Source organism: Vanellus vanellus (assembly GCF_965231255.1).
Source record: "Vanellus vanellus genome assembly, chromosome: 4".
Classification (NCBI taxonomy): Eukaryota; Metazoa; Chordata; class Aves; order Charadriiformes; family Charadriidae; genus Vanellus; species Vanellus vanellus.
This window is the reverse complement of record NC_138909.1, coordinates 60,590,156-60,612,142: the sequence shown is the minus strand read 5'-3', so window position 1 is coordinate 60,612,142 and position 21,987 is coordinate 60,590,156. Positions and strand designations below refer to the sequence as shown.

The 21,987-nt window shown below is 39.3% G+C and overlaps 1 protein-coding gene across 6 annotated transcripts in view; it reads left to right on the top strand.

The window, feature by feature from the left end:
* Positions 1 to 21,987, top strand: part of LDB2 (LIM domain binding 2) — a 225,383-nt gene that overhangs the window by 71,585 nt on the left and 131,811 nt on the right. For all 6 annotated transcript variants that reach the window (XM_082482119.1, XM_082482117.1, XM_082482118.1 and 3 more), the window contains one exon: positions 7,440 to 7,542. In XM_082482119.1, coding sequence (XP_082338245.1) covers positions 7,440 to 7,542 — 103 coding nt within the window. The remainder of the gene's footprint in view (positions 1 to 7,439; positions 7,543 to 21,987) is intronic.

The window sequence follows — 21,987 nt, the reverse complement described above, 5'->3', positions numbered from 1 at the left end:
ATATTCCATCTCTATAAACCATTCTCAAAGTCTGAGGCTGTGGGGTATTTTGTGGCAGAATAGAGAAGTGTAACTGTGGTTCATTTTTGATAAACACAAAACTCAAGTCTGTGATTTGTCTGCAATGATCATGGACGGAGAATACTACTAAGGAAATCCATTACTGTTCCCAGCCAGCTAGAGACATCCTCATGCCTATTGAAAAGAAGGCTCAAATTTAAAACAACTTTGAATATGGATTTAGCATGCACTGTATATATACCAAGTCGAAACAGATACTATGCTATGGGTGGAAGTGTCTATTTCTGTTAACAACTGCACGATTTAGTTGTTAATGCCCAGTCTCTTTGTTCACACAGCCAGAATATAGGTCTTATCCACAGAGACCAAGTGCAATCTTATCCCATATACTTAAAAAGGACAAAAGAGCGTCTTCTGCTAGTTATTGATAATATTGCTGTGAAATATCAAGGCTGATGCCATGGTGGCTATAAGGAATTGGCAGTGGAATGTGCCTTGAGCCCAGCTTCATTGCTCTTTTTTCCCCTTTCTTTCTCCTATCCATTCTTGTGCACAAGTTTCAGGAGTGGAAATAATGAATTCAAATTAAAGAAGCAGGTGAAATAACACATTTCATAAATTAACTCTTTCTGCTCTGTACTGCTTAAAATGCAGCATTAAACTGTGAAATTTCTGTCTGTTTGCTGTAGGTGAATAGTGAAACATGCACAGAGTGAATATTTAAGGATTCATTTCTCTTTTGTCCATAAGCTGCAGTAAAATTTACACAATGGAAAATAATAGGTTTGAGCCCAAGCATTCTTCTTTGATTCTGTTATTAGACTGAACTAGATAGCTCTGTCTTATCCTTTCCTGACAACGTAAGTTAGAAAATCTCCATAATTTTAAGGACTCCAATTTTAAAAGGATATCCAACTTGATATACATGTAGCATCTGTGTAGATGGAAAAATTGAGTGGCTTAGATGTAATGGAATAACTATACATTTATAGCCGTGTGTAGACTGGTCTTGCTATTTGCTAGCCTAGTGAACAGTTGCCACAACTACTCTAGCAAAAAGTCTCTAATTTGGGCATACTTTAGTAAGATAATAAGAAAGAGGTCAACCATTCTTCTAAACATAAGAAAAATATTTCTATTCCTCATATCAGTGTCAGCATGTTTCAGTTAGTCTGAACCCCTGGTATAATTGCCCAGTGTGGACTTGCTATTTGAGAACCTAAGTGATGCTTTCTCAAAGCAGTGTATCTGCAAAGCTGAGGTGTATGGCCAGTATCATTACAGCATAATTGTTTTGCTGTAGTGATGCTGATTCCACATCCCCGGGTTCAGAGTACATCAAGAAAATACCATTTGTATATTTTGCAAAGCCTCTCTATTTTTTTGTTTGTTTTTCCCCATTTTTATCTGAAATCAAATAATTAATTTTTGATTTTCACAGCTGCCATTCAGAAAATGAGTGTTACTGCTTCCTCTCCATATTTTGTTGCCTTATAGTGTAGTGGTTTATTGGCAACAAACCCAGGATCCTTGGCATATTAAGAATTTCCAGTGAATCTGTAAAAGTAGCTTTCCGTTATGAGCTTTTCCCTGTAATTCCATTGGATTGTTAAAGTTATTCCTCATTTACATGAGAAGCAGAGACATTGCCCCCATTTTGCACCCGTCAGTCTCTCTGAGGTGGTATTGCTGTGGGGATTTGTTGCATGACCGTATTCTCCCTTTTCAATAAAACAGAAACTTGGTGTTGTTTCTTTACTGTACAAATGAAGATAAGTTCCAAAGTGGAATGTAAACAATAATTTAATTAATTATTAAGTAAGCTGAAGAAACTGATATGTTTTGGGCGTTGAGCAGAGTTTTGGCAAGAAGTTGCAAGTATATAATGGATGAGAAAACTACTTATGACCAAAGCCAAGTCTTAAAATTTTTCTGCCAGTTTTATTACACATTGTTTGAGAGATGGCATCCAGCCACACTAGTAAGTGAAATAAAAGCAAGCAACACCATTAAAATTGTGAATATGTGTGAAATAACAAATGGAAGGAATAGAGTCGGGCATTCCTGACAGGGGGAAGGGAGCTGGAGATTCTGTAAGATACCACTAGCTGCAAGAATAAAGGTATGTTTAATGCTATGTAAAACATGCTTTATGTTTAAGATAAAATACATGAGATAGAAAAACAAATGCAAAAGCAAGGTGGTCCTTACAAACCAGCCCTGGGCAACCAGATTGGTCTTATTTTTCAGGTGCTTTTAATAACTGCACAACATACCACATATTGCTAGCAAAGATGCTCTGAAGATAAGTGTGCATCTTGTACCTGTATGATAACAGACAGCCATTTGACTATATGGGTTTCTCACCTACATACTGTATATGAGTATTCCTCTCTTTCATTCTGTTCATACTGCTTCCAAGAAAATCAATTTAAGACTCAGAATATCAGTATTCCATGTAGGATTTATATAAATAGCAAACCCCCCCTATGCCAGATCATGAAAACGTTGTGCATTGCAGGGCCAGACCTACAGATCAGTACTCAAATGTCCAAAAGTATAGAATTAAGATATATGGATCCCTGTTAATTTTTTACTCCTGTGAAATTTGTATCAGAACTTTGAATATGTTGGGTAGGCTCAAGATGGGTCTAATTTAAAGCTAATGGGCAAAGTTATTGGTTTCTTGTTTTCAGGTGTTTTATTTTTAATGGTCTGTCAGTGTGCTCTGAGTATAAACATTAGTGTCAGAATTTTTTTATGATACTTATCTTGTGAGTTTCATAATTTGTAATGGCTGTGCAGTTTTTACAGGTGTATTTAATGGCAAAATCTTATCTTGAACTGCATTTTAAAAGCTCAATGTAGTTTGATTTGCTGGGAACGGGAGGAGGGGAGGAATACCATTCTTTCCTTGGGGAGACAGCAGTTTCCTTGCGCAGCATTAACTGGAAAGAATATGAGAAGCGCGTCTGTTGCCAACAGGAGTGTGGACGTATAGAGTTCTGAAAATAGTAAGTGTCAATAGGGAAGGGTTGCAGGTGCAAGAAGAAAAATGTAAGCTCCCAAGGGCACGATCTCTTTTTATTTTTGCCTTGTCCAATGCCAAGCCACATAGGTTGATGTTTAAAATTCAGTTCTTCCCTGAAAAATGATTATATATATAAAAAAGGTCTCATTTTAGAACAGATGTGTTTCCTGTGTGTGTTCAGAATCACATTTATTTGTTTCCATGACTCTTTTTTTAATATACTATTTACACCTGTTATATGTGTGCAGCCAAAAGCGATGTGAGGGAGAAAACACAAATCCGCTTCTTTCCAGGTACGAGCTGTGGAGTGGCTGCGATGGGGCAGCTCTGCCCGAGGCTTGTAGGCAGCGGGACCTCTGCATCCACTCTTCTTGAGAGCACGGTAGCCATGCTCTGTGGCTCTTTCACTTCTGCAAAACACTAACCTAGAAATCTGTAACAAGGGATTAAACCACTTAACCCGCGGTGGCAGCGAACTGAGCCGATTATTACTTCTTCTATCCTTGTTAGCCACCGAGAACAAGTGATCGCTCTTCTTTATAGTAGTCTTTTCATATGGTTGATGACTGTCGTCATGTTCCCTCTGAGCTTTTTCTGTCTTATACTAAATACAGCTATGAGTCTTTTGGGGTTGGTTTGTTCGTTTGCTTGTGTCTTTAAACTCAATGATTCCTGTTGTTCTCAGCTAAATTCTTTAAGAGTGGGTGGTCCAGACCTGGCCACAGTACTCCAAAAGTGGACAGACTATTCTAATTGAAGTCATTCCGGAGATGTGTTTGCTGGAGTGGAAGGAAATTATATCTAAGACATCTCTCTTATTTGCAAGAGCAACAGATTGTTGACATTTTTGATCGGGACCATTTTCTACAGTACTGCTTAGCCAGTTATTTGCTATTTTTTATTTGTGCTTTTGTCACTTTATTGAATTTCATCTTCATTTCAGATCATTTCTGCAATCTATCAATATAATTTTGAATTCCAATTCTGTCCTGCAAAGTATCTGCATCCTCTCTTGAGTGTGGTTTCGTTTACTGACTTTTTGCATGAACTCCATTCTGCCTTCCAAGTCATTAAACAAAAATAAAGGAATTTGGAGAAAATGCCATAGGCTCAGTTGGCCTTATATTCCTGTTGCAAGATCTATTTTGGTTCAGCAATCACCATCACAAGCAAGTAGAAAAGCCTCATTTGGCTTGCAGACTGTTAATCATGTAAGTGTGTAAGGTGTAAAGAAGAACCCAGCTTGACTCTCAGATCACACAGTGAATATGTGGGACTATTAGATGGAGGGGGAAAAAGAACATCATTGTACTTAAAATCTGATTACATTTGCCAAAGAAATCAGAGTCAGGAAAAAATATCGAAACCCTAGGATTCCATTTACTTGGAGACCCTATTCAGAGTTGAGCCATGCTTCAAATTACAAATAATACTGGGGGTGGAGGGGATCAGAGGGAACAATGACAGTGGTGGCAGAAGACTTTTTGCTGCTTGGGTAGCTGGCTACAGCAGCATGGCATCTTCACTTCTGACCCAACTTGCTGGCTGTCTCTGCCCTCTTCTCTCCTTTGACCCATTCCTTAAGTTTATTTCAAGACAAAATATTTTTAAAGTATTAATTTTTTTGTGTGTTATGTTTAGGCCATTATTTCAATGTTTGAGCGGGTGAGTGCACTACGTGAAAGGGAGGTTGCCATGGTAATTTCTCATTATTGTTGAATAGAAAAATAATTACTCTGGCAAAATCCCCCGTAACCTGTCAGAGCATAAGTTAAAGATGCCTGGGGGCAGCCTTGCCTTCACCATCCCCTTTTTGCAAGAAAGAGGGGGTGATTTTATGATTCTTCTTTTTTTTTTTTTTCTTTTCATAATAACTGGGTCCTTTTTCAGCTTGGCTAGGGGACACCTCATTTGGTTTTGTTCATCATTTGGCTGTGAGAGTAGTTGGGCCCACCTGTGACAAGGGTGGAGCAGAGAATTAATCAGCACAGCGTATCCAATCTTGACAGAGGATTTATATATTCTATTAAGGTTTGGGTTATTTTTTTGTGGGTGGGATGTTGCATTTTCTGCTTTTCCTTCTTCCTGACATAAAATATGCAAAAGCATAAGATAAAGACCTTGGACAGTATTCAAACTGTGACAGAGTCTGGATATTTCATCTCTCCAGGGAGAGACTCCACAGTAATTCTGTGTCCACATTTTCCTTGACTTCAGACTTCTTGGAAGCAAGAGTGAGTGCAAATATGTGTGGTTTTGAGGTGAGGCCCTGCACTTTCCTGGCTTTTCTCTGTCTTTCCCATGTGCATTTGCATCCCGACTACGTGATGCTCCCTTTTTGCCTTCAGTGTCATTGGATGCTGCATGAGTAGCTCCAGTGATACTCAACTACTGAGTTTACAAGAGCTGCAGATGTGGTATGTGACATTGCTTCAATCCTTCCCTCCCCTCGTTCTTCCCTATGACAAGTATATCCAAAAGATCCCAGCTAAGCAATACTGCAGCCTCTCTTGGCAAATGGCAGTGTGGTAGCTCATAATTACTTGTTGGACAATACACTCTCTTATGGGCTTATAATGTCACCCACCAGGCTGTCCCAAGTGATGGGTCGGTGCACAGAGGTGTGTTGCTAGAAGCTGGTTGTTGGGCTTCTGTTGAACAGCTATATACATATTACTTACCATTGTGGCTACTCAGATCGTCAATGCAGTGATGTTTGCATGTGGAAACACTCATGAGGTTTACACCAGCAAAGAGGAAAGAGCAGCAGCTCTCTGTGACAACAGATTTCTGAGACGTAGGGATGGTTTTGATGCCTCTTTGTGTGACTGAACTTTGAGCAAGTATCACAGAGCTGTGCTACTCCTCGCCCCGCTGCTGGTGGGTGGGATGAGCCTTGACAAGGAAGGTGAATTATAGGCTCTGGCCCAGCCAAGAAGTCTCTCGGGGATCTCCGGTAGAAGCTGAAATGCTAAAACCTGTCCTTACCATTTCTTCATTGGATGCTTGGCAAAAATCAAAGTAAAGTTGTAAAGCAGGAAAAATACCCTGCTCAGCAGTTTGGAGTGAAATCCAATAGTAATGTCTTCAGCAATAACAGGAGCAGAACTAAAAAACCCAGATAGTTTTTTCTCTGCATGTGTACATAGAATGAATATGATAGATGCATGTTTTGTCTTAAATTGGCATTTTATCTCAGGGTTTTTTTCCTGTGAAGGTAACAAACGTTTTCTGGCTTATTTATACATTGCTCAGGCATTAAGAGGTACTCAGCGCTCACTACGCTGAATGAACCTGGCCTTGCACACTGGGAAGGTAGCTGCCGTGAGTGGGATAGAGTGGTTCTGAGGAGTGTGACTCGGGCATCTTCAGAAGTGGATTTCTAGCTCTGTTGCTGATTGTGTGTGCTGCAAGTGATTTAAATCTCGGGGCCTCGAAGGAGCAGAACAGACTGCACCAAACAGCTTAAATCCAGCCATTAAATATAACTGTAGCTTTTGAATGAAGCAAATGGTGGCTTGTGGTGTTGCCTGACTTCTCTGAAAACCCTTGCAAGCTGGACCACTTGCACAGGTGCTAGACATTGAGGTTTGGGTGCCTGTTGTTGATCACCCAGGTCTGAAAATGCCTGATTCAGTTGTCAAAGCCTACAGAGCACCTGTAGTGGTGTATTGGTATATACTTTACATTGTACACTATATTAATAATTTCTATGTTCCAGCTATGTGTATTACTGTAAGTCTAAGTATACACAGGTCATCTTAAAATATTGTTTTCACTTCATGTATCACACTGAAAAGTAAAGATTTCTCACAACAATTACATTTAAGTAACTAGCTGGTATTTAATTAACCTGCAGTAGCATTGTATTTATATTAAATGCATTGGAGTGGAATGGCTATTATATTTAGTTTCTAAGTAACTTTTTTGTCAGCTCATGCTGATAATCAGGTTATATAGCATTATAGAATTAAGTACTGAGTTTTTTTCATTATTAGGACCAAGCATTTGAGATACGCAGCCCAGAAAAGGGGGGGAGGGGGCAGGGAAATACATGATTGCTTTATTTGCAACTAATTTATAAACCCATTTTTAATACTTGAAGAAAAACATGGATTTATGAAAATGAAAGTTTTTACATATTTAGTGTGCTCAATAAAATGAAAGACAGTTTATTGTATAATAAACTATACATTTTAGCTTTTTTCTTAAATTAGAACTAGAACTTTGTCTAGTTAATTAGTTTGAAATATCACGTAGATATCTACACCCCAAAACCATAGGTGAAGAAGTGCAAACTATGTGTGATCCTGTCAAATTTCTTTTACAAAGGATGAACATATTTTCATTTTGCCTCCTGTTAAGTGAATGATCTGTTGCTTCCTAGGATAGTGACAACCTCTGGTGGGATGCCTTTGCAACTGAATTTTTTGAAGATGATGCAACCTTAACCCTTTCATTTTGTTTGGAAGATGGACCAAAGCGATACAGTAAGAGATATTTTTTTTGTTCTAATTTTAAGCCTGAGTTTCTAAACACAGTTTATCTGTAAGAGATAGATGCAGCCCTGGCAATGACAAAGTCACTTGTTTGTATTTGGTGACCATCAAGTTCCTTTAAAGAATTGCGTGGGTTGGGAATCCATTTTTTTTGTGAAATTCCCCTGAATTTTATCACATGAAAACAAATTATTTCCTAGTGGAGTAAGGCAAATAATACAAGTATTCTTTGGAATTTTTTAATTGGTTTGGTGTGGCTGTGCTTGTACTCTTTGTTACTCTGGTTTCTGCAAACATTCAAGTGCTGAGTCTTGTGGGCAAAATTGTTCACAGAACAGGTAACATTGTAGCAAATTTCAGTATTGTTGCTGGAAGGGCTTCTAGATTTAAACAGGGATCAGAAAAAAAAAAATACCAAAAGCTATATCCTTGCTGCTGTAGATAATCATTATTCCATCAGCTGTGTGGATCTATGCTGTTTGCACACATTAAGGACCTGCCCTGGATATTGTCTGAATAGCAGTGGAAGTCTAGAATACTCTCAATCAAGCACTAAATGAAAGCTTGGATAAAAGAGAAGCAGTGAATAAATCTGATGGCATTGGTATCCATTGCCTGCATATGCTGAGCAGGAAAAAGGGGTAAAATTCATTGAACAAATTGTTTGAAGTGAATAATTCACTCCGCTTTAGCACTAAGCAAGAGAGAGATAAGTAAACATTGAAAAACTGCATTGCCAATTGTTTCACTCCATTCAGAGTGACCCCTGCTTCACAGTGACAGCTTGTGCTCTCTGCTTAATGTTCTGAATCTTGCGAGGTTCTTCTTTTTCATGAGAGTGACTGATTGTCAGCATATCACTCACATACTTCTAATTCCTTTTATCAATTATCTCAGGTATTTATTTGACAAGTGTTGCCTTCTCCTGGAGAAAAAATAACAGCCACTTTGAACGTGCGTTCTGGGATTAGTGTTGACAGAATTACAGTTTCTTGCCTTTCAAAGCAAGTGATAACTCTGTAAAGGTCCTCAAATTACAGCCTATAGCAACGGTGGTAACAGCTGATCTGTCCTGATTAGGTTGAGTCAACTTGTCAGATATCAGATTTGCTAGTTGTGTTATCAGTCCAGAAGGCACAGATACATCAGCAAAAAAGCAATTAATGTCCAGTTAGATCAGCAGGAGTTGTGTTTCTGGAAAACAGTGCTGCATATGAAAGAATTTGTCAAAGAGTAAAATATTCCTGTTGTCACAAATACTTGATAATGGTTGTGCTATCTGTAACTGGGACAGTTTGGTACGGGGCAATACTGTGATTCTTAGCATTGTTGCTGATAAGCGTGATTGAAAGATCAAATTACTGTAGGCACGTTTTTAAAAGCCACTAGTACACAGGATTTTTCCTTTGGTTTTAATTTCTGACCTCTGCACAAACTGTTGTTGCTTTTGGTGTTATTCTCAGCATCTGGAATTAAAGCTCAGCACTTAGGGGGGCTCTTTCTGTTCATTCACTTTTCCTTTCCTTCCTTAGTAAATATTTATGTAATTCTGAATTACAGTATTAGTGATTCTTTCTGACATGAGCAGTATTCCTGGTTCGTGATACTCTAAAGAGTGTGCTTGGGCTGTTCCAGTCTGGGACTTCTGTTGCCATCTCAGCAGGCTTTGAGAGCAGCCTTGCGGGTGCCCGGTTGTCCAAGTCCCTGCTCAGGGATACCTCCAGCATTGCTTGGGGAGGGTGCAGAATGGAGGTTGTGTGTTAAGAGCAACCCTGTCTTCCTACCAGGGAAGTTTGTGTCCGAAAATATGTCCAGGAGTTGAGAACAGAGCAGTCTGCTCCCCTTTGGGTGCAAACATTAGCAGAAAGTTGCTTCTACCTGTAGCAGGTCCTCGCTGAGCACAGAGACCTGATTGAGGTCGCTGTTTTGCCTGTCCAAGCTGCGCTCGTGCTCCCTTATGACGTGGAAGGTCTTGGCATCTCCCAAAGACCATACTATCACCCAGCACCTTTATTCTAAGTAACAAGTGAAATCGCTGGCCAGTGGGCTGGGGCTCCTCTTAGATGAGGCAGAGTATGCTGAGTGGTGGCAGCACCAAGCCTGGAGATTTGGAACGGATGAAACAAAAGTGCCTGGTCTCCATCCGCACTGTCCCCAGCAAGACAGCTGTCTCCTCACCCAGTGTGCACGCTCTTTCGTATGTAGTGGGCAAAAAACCCCACCGGAGCTGGCTGCGAGGGAAGAGAAAAGACAAATTGTTTCTTCTTATTCTTGCAGGCACAAACAGTAATGGAAGGAACCAAGATTAGGCCCTAGAAAAGAGAAACAGGCATCCTTTGAGAAGTTGTTTATAGAGTTGAAGGTGGTGAAAGATGCCGACCTCTTGCCTCTGCTCCAGCATTCAGCTCAAAATTGCCAGCCTTTGTCTTGCTTCAGCCTGTGAGAGATTTGCTTACATCTCTGATATTGGTTGTGGCTGCCTCCTTATTTTCTTTCCCTTGGGCAATGGTTTCCCTCCTTTGGGAACCAAAATATTCTCTTCTGGAGCAAACAAATTCCAGAAAAATTATTGGGGGGGATGTGTGTAGGGAAGGACAAATAGTTTTTCATTGTCCATGGCCACAATTTTTCTCTGGGTTATGGCGATTCCCGGTCCTTTTCCCTCCTTGTTCTCAGGGACTATCCAGATCTTGCCTTAAGCCACCGGAAACAGAGAGGAGCATGGTGTTTTGCCCCAGGTTCTTTCTTCAAAGCCCCCAGGTGTTGTGGGAGGCTGCTGGGAACTTGCATATTCTCTTCTGCTCTTCTCTAACCTTGACTGCAGTCCTCAGACTCTTCTGGGGGCTTCTTTTCCATACTTGCTTTAAACTTTTCCTTTCCATGGGTTTCCTATCACAGCCTGTTTCCCAGCTGGCTCTCTCTTCCCTCTGCTCTTACCTGGACAGCCCAATTCCACAGCCACTACGAACATTCAGAGTACGTGAATCAGGCCTGCAAATCATTGTTTGTGTAAGTGTTGAAGATTTAAAAAACCCACTATTACTTGCCTTCTGTTTCTTTTAACCTTTAGTATACAGCTCTGTCCATGAAACTGTAAGGGTTGTAAACTCACTTGGTTTTGTCTCAGAAAACTAAGCTGCTTATTTAATTTCATGGCCCCAAACTGAAGCTTTATGAAAAACACCAAATATTTTTAGGCCTGCTTTTCACATTATTGTGTTTTACAACACACCTCCCTGTACTGAGAAAAGGGTTTCTCTTCCCTTAGCTAGTCTCACTACTGGGCCTGCAAGGTTTCTCCTCGACTATCAGCTCTGAGATTCTTTAATTTGTAGGGAAAAATAGATATTGGTTAAAGTGGGGATTTTAAGTCACTGGGTTATGTTTACGTTACTTGGCACGAGACCGCACTATGTACAGATACTCGAGCTGGCTTTAAGTGTGCCTGTGTATCTGTATGGCACAGCATGTAAAGATACTTACTTATGCCCTGGGAAGAGTAGAGGTCTGTTAGTTCAGTGATCCACCACTGCTAATTAATTTGATTGCCGTGTTTGTTAGACCTAGACCAGTTATCTTTGCAGAACATTATTCTGCCTCGGATAGATGTGCACTTGAAAGCCCAGCTCAACTTTTCATGCAGAGCTTCTGTGGCTGCTGTGCCCATCTTTGCAGCTCTTTTTGTCTTTCTTCAGTATTTTATTTCTGTACGTGCAAGAACTTTACCTTCTGCAGTTCTTTCTCCCCGGTACGGCATTCCAGAAAGAAGATACTATCTTCTTTCAAACATCCAATGAAAATGTATGTTTTTCTCCTGCTTTCTTACACCCCTCAGCTATTCTTTTGGCCTGCTATTATGTGTGAACCCTACTTATGTTATTAAATTTAATGTTGAAATTGAGTTTTAATGAGAAACGCTACAGAAAATAAAGATATATTTTAATGTAACAAAGGTGTAAATTATGTGTTTTCTGTAGTCTGGCTTTTTGGCTACAGTGAGGTGGAAAGAAAGCTCACACATTCCAATGCCTAAAGGCAGGGAAAGAGTCCCAAAACCAAAGAGATTCTACCTGCTTTAAACTGCATCAAATTATATTCAACAGAAACTAAGAAGCAAACCCGTGAAATTCATTTTACAGTGAGAGAAAAAAGAAATTTGCTTTAATTTATTATGCCCTGATTTATTGGGTCAAGAAGTAAATAGGATTTAAACAAAACCCCAAAAGAAAATATGCTTAATGGAGCAGATATTTTTTTTCCCCTTGTTGTGGATTCATTTCCTGTTAAGAGCCTTCTATCCCTGTAAAAGAGTAAATACTAGACTCTGATCCATTGTTGCCCAGGTTCTTTGTTTCTTAGAGACAAAATATTTCCCGAACAGATAAGAGAAACAAGTTTGATTGACAGCTCTTAGCAGAGTCTCATCAGCTGCTGTGCTGACAGCCTGGTGATGCGCACTGTGCTGATGTGGTAGGGACTGACAGGTGATTGACAGCCCAAGACTGTGGAGACAGGAAAGATGAAGCATGCTCAGTAAGAATAATGTGCAGTGTTTATGCAGCACTGCAGAGAATAGGAGCTAGAAAGTTAACTCTTTCAGAGCGAAGTGACACTGTAACGCATAATGGATGCAGTTGCCACTGTAAGAAAATTAGAGCTTGTCTACATTTCTGTTCACTAAATGCTTTCTGTTCATGGAGGAGCTATATAGTGTGAGGAAGCAAAAGCATGAGGTTCACATTTGTAGCTGTAAAAAAATTTTCATGTGTGGTAGGTATGATGGAGTCCTCAAAATGGATTTATTTAAGCCTATGGATGTTGAATGTATTGAGAATTTCAGGCACTTTTTACGGGTTTCCATCACCCAATTTTATATGGCATTGCCTAATGTTACACGGCAGAAATTTCAGAAGGAACTAGTTCAGCTCTTTTGCTCTGTGTATCCCCTAGAAAACTACAGTGATCTCAGTTTTATTGTTACTCTGAATCTGTAGCTGATAATTGAATATGCTTTTTGTGTTATAATTGCTACTGCAGTTTCTGTTTGGAATGTACGATATAACTGTAGCATGCTTTGCATTTTATTCATTTATCGTTCCTTTTCTCTATTTGTTGCATGAACCCTGCTTGATTTTTCTTCATTTCTTGGGTTTTTTTTGATAACTGGAAAATTAGAGATAGAGTTTTCTGGGCAATAGTTTCAGAGTACAGTGATCTTTGGGCCAAATGGTAAAATCATCAGCTTGAAAGCGCTTATCTAAGTTTAAGTTTCTCTGTGTGCCTCTAGAATATATTATATAGGTGTATCATAGACTTTACTACAAATTGTTTAGTGAACACACAGGGAGTGAGCTGCAACAGATTCATTCTACCTTTGTCCCTGTTTATAACCTGTGCAATACAGGTAACTTTACAGCCATTTGTTGGGTAACTTCTGTGGGGGTCAATGGTGGAAAGCTATGTCTAGTGGATATTTCTTACAATCAGGGAACATAGTTTGGGAGTAAGCAGGGAAAGTTCGCCACACATTAGCCACTTGTTTAACTATTGTCAAAAAGATGGTTTCGAGAGGCTACCACGCTACATTATCACCCCAGGTTTCTATAAAACCGTCATCTGGCTTCTCTCACATAACTCTTACAGAGAAAATCACATTTGCCAAGAGAAACAGATTGTAGTATTTCCAGGAACATGCTCTGAATTTTTCCTTTTATTTTTTTCCCCGAGATATCCCAGTCATTAAACCTGATTTGAGCATTGAGGTACAACACAGTAAATTGGCCTAGCTTAGTAAGTGAGACAGAGTATTCTGTGCAACTGCCCAGTCCATCTTTATATACCACTCCTCTAGTTTTGTGGGTTTTTTCAAAGTTTCTTGGCAATACTTTCAAATTTAATTTCAGAACAGAAATGAAAATTACGTGAAAATCAGGTCTAACAGGTCCACAAGTACCTGTGGATCACCACTAGCACTTCCACCTTCCAGTTAATGATTTCTAATTGATAATTACTTCTTAAAATCGCTGTTTTAGGGAGTACTCAATCCATTTTACATATGCACTATTAAAACTGTATATTAATAATTTTTAGTATGAATATCAGCAATGCGCTAGTAAGTCAAACGCATTACAGGTGTCTAAGTGCATTACACCTATGCACTTATCTTTATCACCCAAACTTCTATAAGCTCATCAAAGAACAAAATGAGATTTGTTTGACAGGACCTATTTTACATAAACCCATGTTGACTGGCATTAATTACATCCCTTTCACTTCAATCTTCGTCAGTTAAATTCTGTATAATTTTTCTCACTATTTTGTCTGGATTGAAATCAAGCAAGTGTATTATGTTATATGGTTACTTGACTGTATAGTGTCCCTTCTTAAATATCAACACAAAGGTAGTGGGTTTTTTAAATTCCCTCAGTAGATCGGGGTTTTTTTTTAATTACTATTATATAACACCATGTAGAAATGTGTGAAAGAAACTCTGAGAACTGCTAATTTTAAAACATTTACTCCTATTTAAGACCATTCTTAGCTGCTGACGGACTAGGAAGCACTTTTCATCTCAAGATCAACATTCTCTCCAAAAGTAGAACAAAAAAGCTTTTTATATATTGATGTTAACAAATTCTCTGTTTCCAAATTAAATTAAGTTTTGAATAAAATTCAAGGTCTGTCTTATTTTCTCTAGCCCATACAGTCATGGATTTTTCATTGCCACTGTCAGCATCTCATTCTAATATTTTAGATTTCATAATGTGTTTTTACAGATGTTTTCACCTTTTTTTTCTGTTTGCTTTTACATTCTATATTCATCTTAATTATCAGGGTTTTTTCCTTCTAATTCTTGCCTTCCTTTTTCTACTAACTTTTTTACCAAAGATATTTTCTTTCTCACGGTACAGTTGTGGCTTTTGGATATCTTATTAAGTCTGTTTAACAGATTCTTAATTTCCATACATAGTTTTCACCCGTATTTTGTCCCAGTCAGTTGAGCTTTGGTGAATCTGGTATTTTGAAGCACCAGCTGTATCTCTCCTACTGAATGGGATTCCCTTTTCTTTGTCTGTACTGAATGCATATTTTGGATGGCATTTGTACAGAAACATGTGGTCTGATTGGAGACTGTCCAGAGGAAAGCAAAGGTCTTGAAAATGAGTCTTACTAAGAAAAATGAAAGAATGTGAGTCTACAGAAGAGAAGACATGGGAAAAAGGAGAGGGGAAAATGGGACATAATAACAAGACCTATCAAGGAAAGGCATGCGGTCTGTTTCCATATCCGTGATGAGCAGGAGAAGAAACGCTGGCCTTAAATTGCATTAAAAAAAAAGGTACATTGAGGGGTTTGTTCCTACCGATAAGAAAAATGAGGTGCTGGAAGAGATTCCCTGGGAGGCCGTGGAGCCTCCACCAGCTAAGGGGCTCTGTCTGACCCGCATCTCTGATTCCCTGGAGTTGCTCGTTCCAAAGCAAGTGCCAGCTTTCAGCTCCCTGCTCAGTTCAGTCTCAGCCATCATAACAAGCTCTAGAATGATTTTCTCACCTTGGGTGCTAAACTTTTTGTGATTAGAAACATCCTACTATTTCTCATTTTTAACAACATGAGTAATGTTTTTCTAATACTGCTGGCTATGCAAGACTTCCCGCGCGAATCTTCCACTGATTTCCTTCAGAACGTGCATTTTTCTTTTTCTCCATATTACTGACAGGTGCTGAAGGAAGAATTCCTTCTAGTTCCTGATTTGCAATTAGTAGATACGAATTAGACCTTCACCTCTGCCTGCTGCAGGCTTGTTAGTGAACATAATGTTCCTGCACTTCTGAGGTATCGATACCTTTAAAATACAAAAGGGCTTCTTTACTGTAAAGTGCCAGCCGTGTGCAAAATGTGTGTGCATGCACGTACGTACACATGCAATCTCAGTTAGGAACTCCATGGGAAGGTTTATCATGACAACTGTCCTATCAACCTATTTTTCAAATATTTTACAAATAAATATAAGATTTCAGAGATCTTAAAAAATGGTATCTCAAATCTCTTCTGCTTGTTACTAAGCATGTTATACAAATCTATGTCAGAGACCCTATGTCTGGAAAGTGGCACCTGGAAAAGGGTTACTAAGCTCCTAATGTGAATATTGCACAAGGGTATATATAGCCTCTAATTGCAATGGCACACCAAAATCCCAGTCAATCTGATTGATTCTGCTGCTGTATAAACAGATTAAGCGATAAGCCCTCTTTAGGAGAAATCATAATATAATAGGACATGGTACGTTATAGGAGTCTAGGGTCCATTCAGAGAGCAGGAAGAATAAAGGCAAAATTAACATGAGAGAATCACAGTGATTTATGGGCTTTTCCCCTGCCCAATACAAATAATCCCTTTGTTGTGGTTGGCTTGTGTTCACCCATTTGGTCCAAATTATGTAGCGTTCAGTTCTTTCTCTCTGCTGGAGACAAAGTTAATAAAATGCTGGAAATCCATGTAAAATAATGGAAATCAATAGCTTTTTACACCAAAATATTAAACAGCTTTTCACTATTACAAACTCAGGGTAAATGATTTCTTTCTTTGCATAGTGTGATGGCAATTGTGAAGAATTGGTCAGTACTTTTTCTGTTTTGCTGAATAACTGGCAGGCAGATCAGTGTTTGGCTTCAAATGGCATCAGTACATTAAATATAGATTGTTAAGTTTTTTTAAAAATTGAGAAATAAAAACGTTGCTACACTAAGGTATTTTAAATATTTTTTATATGAAATTGAAAATATTTGGTTGGTATTACTTAAATTTTTTAAATTATCATGTGATTTTTAAGTTTATATATGTTATATTCTTGCAGAAAAATGTTTTAACATACTTCCAGAGTTCTTGTAAGAAACAAGACTCAGTCCAAATATTCATCCAAATCTAGAATTATATGTATCTTTCCCTTACTAGTCAGGAAATGTTTTTCTTCTGCAACAAGAAAAAGGCCATGAAGATCATCAGAGGGCTGAAGCACCTCTCCTATGAAGAAAGGCTGAGAGAGTTGGGGTTGTTCAGCCTGGAGAAGAGAAGGCTCTGGGGAGACCTTATAGCAGCCTTCCAGTACCTAAAGGGGGCCTACAGGAAAGATGGGGAGGGACTCTTTATCAGGGAGTGTAGTGATAGGATGAGAGGTAACATTTTTAAACTGGAAGAGGGTAGATTTAGATTAGATATTAGGAAGAAATATTTCACTCTGAGGGTGGGGAGACACTGGAACAGGCTGCCCAGGGAAGTTGTGGATGCCCTGGAAGTGTTCAAGACAAGGTTGGATGGGGCTTTGAGTAACCTGGTCTAGTGGAACCTGTGGCAGGGGGGGTTGGAACTAGATGACCTTTAAGGTCCCTTCCAACCTAAACCATTCTATGGTTTCTTTTCTTTTATTACACTTATGTTATTACTTTTTTTCTTTTTTCTTTTTTTCTTTTTTTTCTTTTTATTTTTTTTTTTAAATATACGGTGCTCATTTAGAAAATATAACCAAGCCCCTTGAGACAAGATATTACCTGAGTAGATGAAAATCCCCCAAGGTGATTTCTTTGGTGACTTAACCATTTCATAATAGGGATCCCCTCTGCTAATCTATCTTGATGAAAGTGAGAGAGCAGAGCATATGCTGCAAGTTCAATATCGATGGACCGTGGCTGCCATGAATCAGAAATTTCAGAAGCAGGTGTTATCCAGAAACGAAATTCTCCTGCAAATGGAATCAATACTAACCTCAGATCCACAGACTTTGGACTTCTGGGAAAGACCAGTTTTGGGCTTCCCAGTTCAAGAGGGACAGGGAACTGCTGGAGCGAGTCCAGCGAAGGGCAACTAAGATGATTAAGGGCTTGGAGCATCTGCCTTATGAGGAAAGGCTGAGAGAGCTGAGACTCTTTAGCCTGGAGAAGAGAAGGCTGAGGGGAGACCTTATTATTGCGTACAAGTATCTAAAGGGTGGGTTGAAGGAGGACGGAGCCAGGCTCTTTTCAATGGTTCCAAGTGACAGGACGAGGGGTAATGAGCACAAGTTAGAACGTAGGAAGTTCCGTTCAAATACACGGAAAAACTTCTTTACGGTGAGGGTGACAGAGCACTGGCACAGGCTGCCCAGGGAGGTTGTGGAGTCCCCTTCCCTGGAGATTTTCAAGACCCGCCTGGATGCAGTCCTGAGTAATGTGCTCTGGGCAATCCTGCTTTGGCAGGGGAGGTGGACTAGATGATCTCTAGAGGTCCCTTCCAACTCTGATAATTCTGTGATTCTGCGATTCTGTGATTTTTCAGAAGTGAAACACCCCACTCTATGAATGACCTAAGCAATACCATAAAAACCTGGAGACTTTGTGGCAGAGCGTGTTTTCATGTTGTCATCTTGTTTCTAGACCAAAGAGAGGCATTTAACTAAGTATAGTAGTTTTACCCACATATAATATATATGGGTAATATATAGTATAAACTATAATACTTGGGAGCATACAGATTGCCTGAAGGTATTAGAAACAAAATTCCTTTGGTAGAGCACTGAATAACTAAGGAGTGTACAGTCTGACTTTTTTCTTCCCTTTTTTGAATCCTCAGGTGTAGCTGAATCAGAGTATCAATCCTAATGGGTCTGGGAGCTTTATGTATGTTATGATAACTTTATAATAATTTGAAAATTCTATATTGTGCATATACACTTAACACTGCAGGTAGTGGTGTTGCAGACCTCATGGCTCTAGAATGCTAGCAGGACAAGGCTTGTAGGTGCAGATGATCTTCTTAAAGTTCAGGTAATAAAAAATTTGCTGCAAAATATGACCTCTACCCACAAATTTAATGTCACAGACAGGTATGCACACACAAATAGAACAGGGTCAAATATGCAAATGTGCATCCTAATGTAGTGTTGAGTTTATTACACAAGTGTGAATATTTGTGTTTACTGTACAAATAAAACTTTAATAAAACTTTTACGTAGTATTTCAATGATGCAGTAGGGCTGTTCCGCATGATGCACCTTATTTTTAGGCACTAGGTATTTACTGTAGTGCAATATTTTTAAATGGCTTAGGAGAATACAATATGCAACATCACCAAAAATTATGGAATCTTTACAGAAATACATTTAAACTGGGTCAGCTGCAGCACCATGATTAGTAGAAATAGAGCCAAAAGCTGACTCTGGACACTGAGATACTGTTCCCAATTCCACATTGGAAGTTTCCTTGAATTAATGTAGTCATGATTTTTTTTTAAAGTCTGCTGTGTATGAGTAGGCTGAGATATTATACAGTGGCTATCATTCTTTATCATATTGAATTCTGCACTCCAAATTATATTACCTTTAAAATGTTGCTGACATTTTGCTGTTCCACTATTCTGATCCATACAGGTTTTATACCACAGTATTTTAAGTTCATTCCGGTGCGAATAGCAGTTTAAGCAGTACCTTGCATTTCTTGTTTCTTCTCTCCTTGTTTTCTCAGAGAAGTGGGTTCTGTGGAGTATATCTTTAGGATTTTTCAAGACAAATGCAGCCAATATATAGATACTATTAAGAGTTTACATTGGAGAGGACAGTTTATAGGAATATGTGTTTGATTTGGAACAGAACGACTGAGATTTGCGGTAATTCCTTTGGTTTCGTGGAGTTCAGACTACTCTTCTATTGAACTACTGGGAACGTCCTGTCTTCTGAAGGACATTGTTTGGTGTGCAGCTCTGCCTGCACAGGAAGCAGTGCTAATCCAGGTTCAGTATTCCAGAGCTGCTCTTTTTGAAGGATCTTGGCTCCAAGTTGTTGAAAGTGAGTGTTGGTACTTTGATTTTATGTTGTATGGGAAAGCCAAGACAAGGAGTACAGGCTAGCTTTGATGGCCTGGGCTGCTGAGGCAATAACGTTGCAGCACATGAACTTACCTGCAACCTTGTGGTTTCACTGTGTAGGTCTGTTTCATTACTGTCACCCAGCCAAGCCATGTGGATCACCATTCACTGGTTGAGAAAAGTTTATTGTTCAAGGATGCTATCACATGCAGCTTAGCATTGGACAAGAGTCTAGGTGATGTCTTCCATACTTCTACTCCAGAATGAACCGCCTGCTTGTAAGTGTTCTTTCAGCCAAAGGGGCTTGTGCCTTGACTACAATGTCTTGAAAGTGGTATTCCTTCATTATCAGTGTTGCCTTTTTCATACCATTCAGCTTGAAACAGCTGCTTTTCATCTGCAACCCGAGCTAGTCTTAGAAATTTACCATTTTGGATATAGGGGAGGAACGTGTGCAGAGAAGTACCAGTGGACAGCTTTCTGTTCAGCAGCAGCTTTTGAGTCAACACCATCTGTGCAGTTCACTGGGTGCCTGAAAGTAGATGTTGACCATTTTGTTGTATCTTTTAAAAATCCATTACTGCTCCCATCTGCATTTGGCTATGAAAAAGGCTTTTATATACAATTTTATCTAGTCCAGAAATATTAGAATACTGTGTAATTCAATTTTATTTTTGTCTTTAATGTCTGGACCTGAATTAATAGGGCATTACTTTTCATCCTGATATCAATCTTGTTCCTTTCATTCAGATCCAAATTCCTTTGTAGTACATGATTTAATTCACTAAAATGAGGTAAAATGAAACCCTGGTCCAGGGAGCATTAAGCGAACGTATTTTTGGTGCCACATATGATAGCAGCAGCCTGCTGTATAACTGTTTGTGTTTCCCTCACCTCTTCTAGTTGCTCAGAGACTTTAAAACTTTTTTCACTCTCAAGAACCGATATTATCTATATTTGTTCGTCCCTGCCTTTCAGCCTTAAGGAAAATCAGTTCATCCATTATTAAGTGAGATTAGAGAGATTAAAAATACACTTTTCTTGTATAAAATCAAGTCCCTATGATTTATTTTTTTTTTAACCAGTCTGGAACTCCAACTAGCTTGGTATTCCCTAACTGAGGATCAGTGCTTTCTTTTGTGGCAAATTAGCTTTGATATGACAGCTATTTTTGTTTCAAGATTGTATGCACACCAGCTTTTCTGCTGAGGCCTGGCTCTTAGGGACAGTTGCACATGCATGGCTGGCTATGCATCAAATTCTGTAATCCAGAGGGATGCTCCAGGTCATGGTTATTTAGAAGAAAAAAAAAAGTAAAGAAAGAAAAGAAAAAAGTCCAGGCAAAGAGATGTTGAACCAGAACATGGCCTTGCACCAAGAAAATATTTATCAAGTTCCAGACTGTTTCTATTCAATATTCTGCTTCTCTTCATCATGCATGCACAACTAAATTGATTGAACTGGTTAGTAGTTTTATAATGAAAACTAAATAGAGGCTATCTTATACTGAGAAAAGGGTTTAACTTTGCTTAGTAAAATGTGCATGATCTGTACTGTGAATTTGTGTACTACTTGAGAACTGTATTATGGTAGGGAGAAGGTGCTTGAGTAAATAGAAATGAAAAATCTGGACAATACATTCCAACTTGGTCATCCAGCATCTCCAACCGCCTTCAAAAAGGTAGAATTTGTACTGCTAGCACTCTCAGGGGCAACTTGTTGATTTCAGGTTATAATCAGTTGTGCTAGTAGCTGGAGGCTACATTGTCATTAGTAAGCAGTGCAGTGCAGTAGGAGAGGATCTGAAGAGCAAAACTGCTCATGTTGAGCACATGAGGTCCACACAGCACCTATTTGGCAGAGGTTTACTTTGGACTACTCTAGTGCAATAAATGCCTGTTAATGGCTGGCATGCATTAGGTGCATTCCTAGAGTCCATGTGATGCCTCTTGTGCGAAGGGAATCCAGTTTGTGAGCTTGGAGACCTCTCCACAGTGCAGACCAAAGCGGGGTGATTCAGCCACTGACTTCAGAAAAGCAGTCCTTAACTGAGCTAAAAAGTGAGTGTGAATTTAGTTCCGGAGAAGGAGCCCCTTTGTGATAATGGCTTCATTAGGCATCCTGCTAGGTTCCATGTCTGGCATCCTGGGTAGAAAAGGTGGTTTACTTTTACTTTTGATATAATTTATAGCATAGAGGGAATAACCCTCTGCTCTTCTCCCTTGCTTCCAAAAGAAAGCATGTTAGTCCAGGAGGAGTCTATTCTATGTATCCAGCACTGATCATGTTCCTATGATAATGCCCTTCTGCGGTTTGATGGCAACTCCTCTTCCCCAAACACCTGCTTGATTTTTTTCTTCTAGAGATGTGGAGAAGGTAGACTATTCAGCATGCCGCCTCCCACCCTTTTCACTTGTTTTAGTCTTTGTAAGGTCTGTAGTCTTGCTCTTCAGCTATGTCTCTGTCCCTCCACTGCTGCTGACCTCTCTCTGGGTAAGCTGGTAGCCTGGCTTGGCAGTACTTGATTTGTCTGCTCCAGACCCACTTATCTCATGTCGGTTCAAGCAATTAGCCCCAGCTGGCAGTCCTAGAGGGCTGTATGGA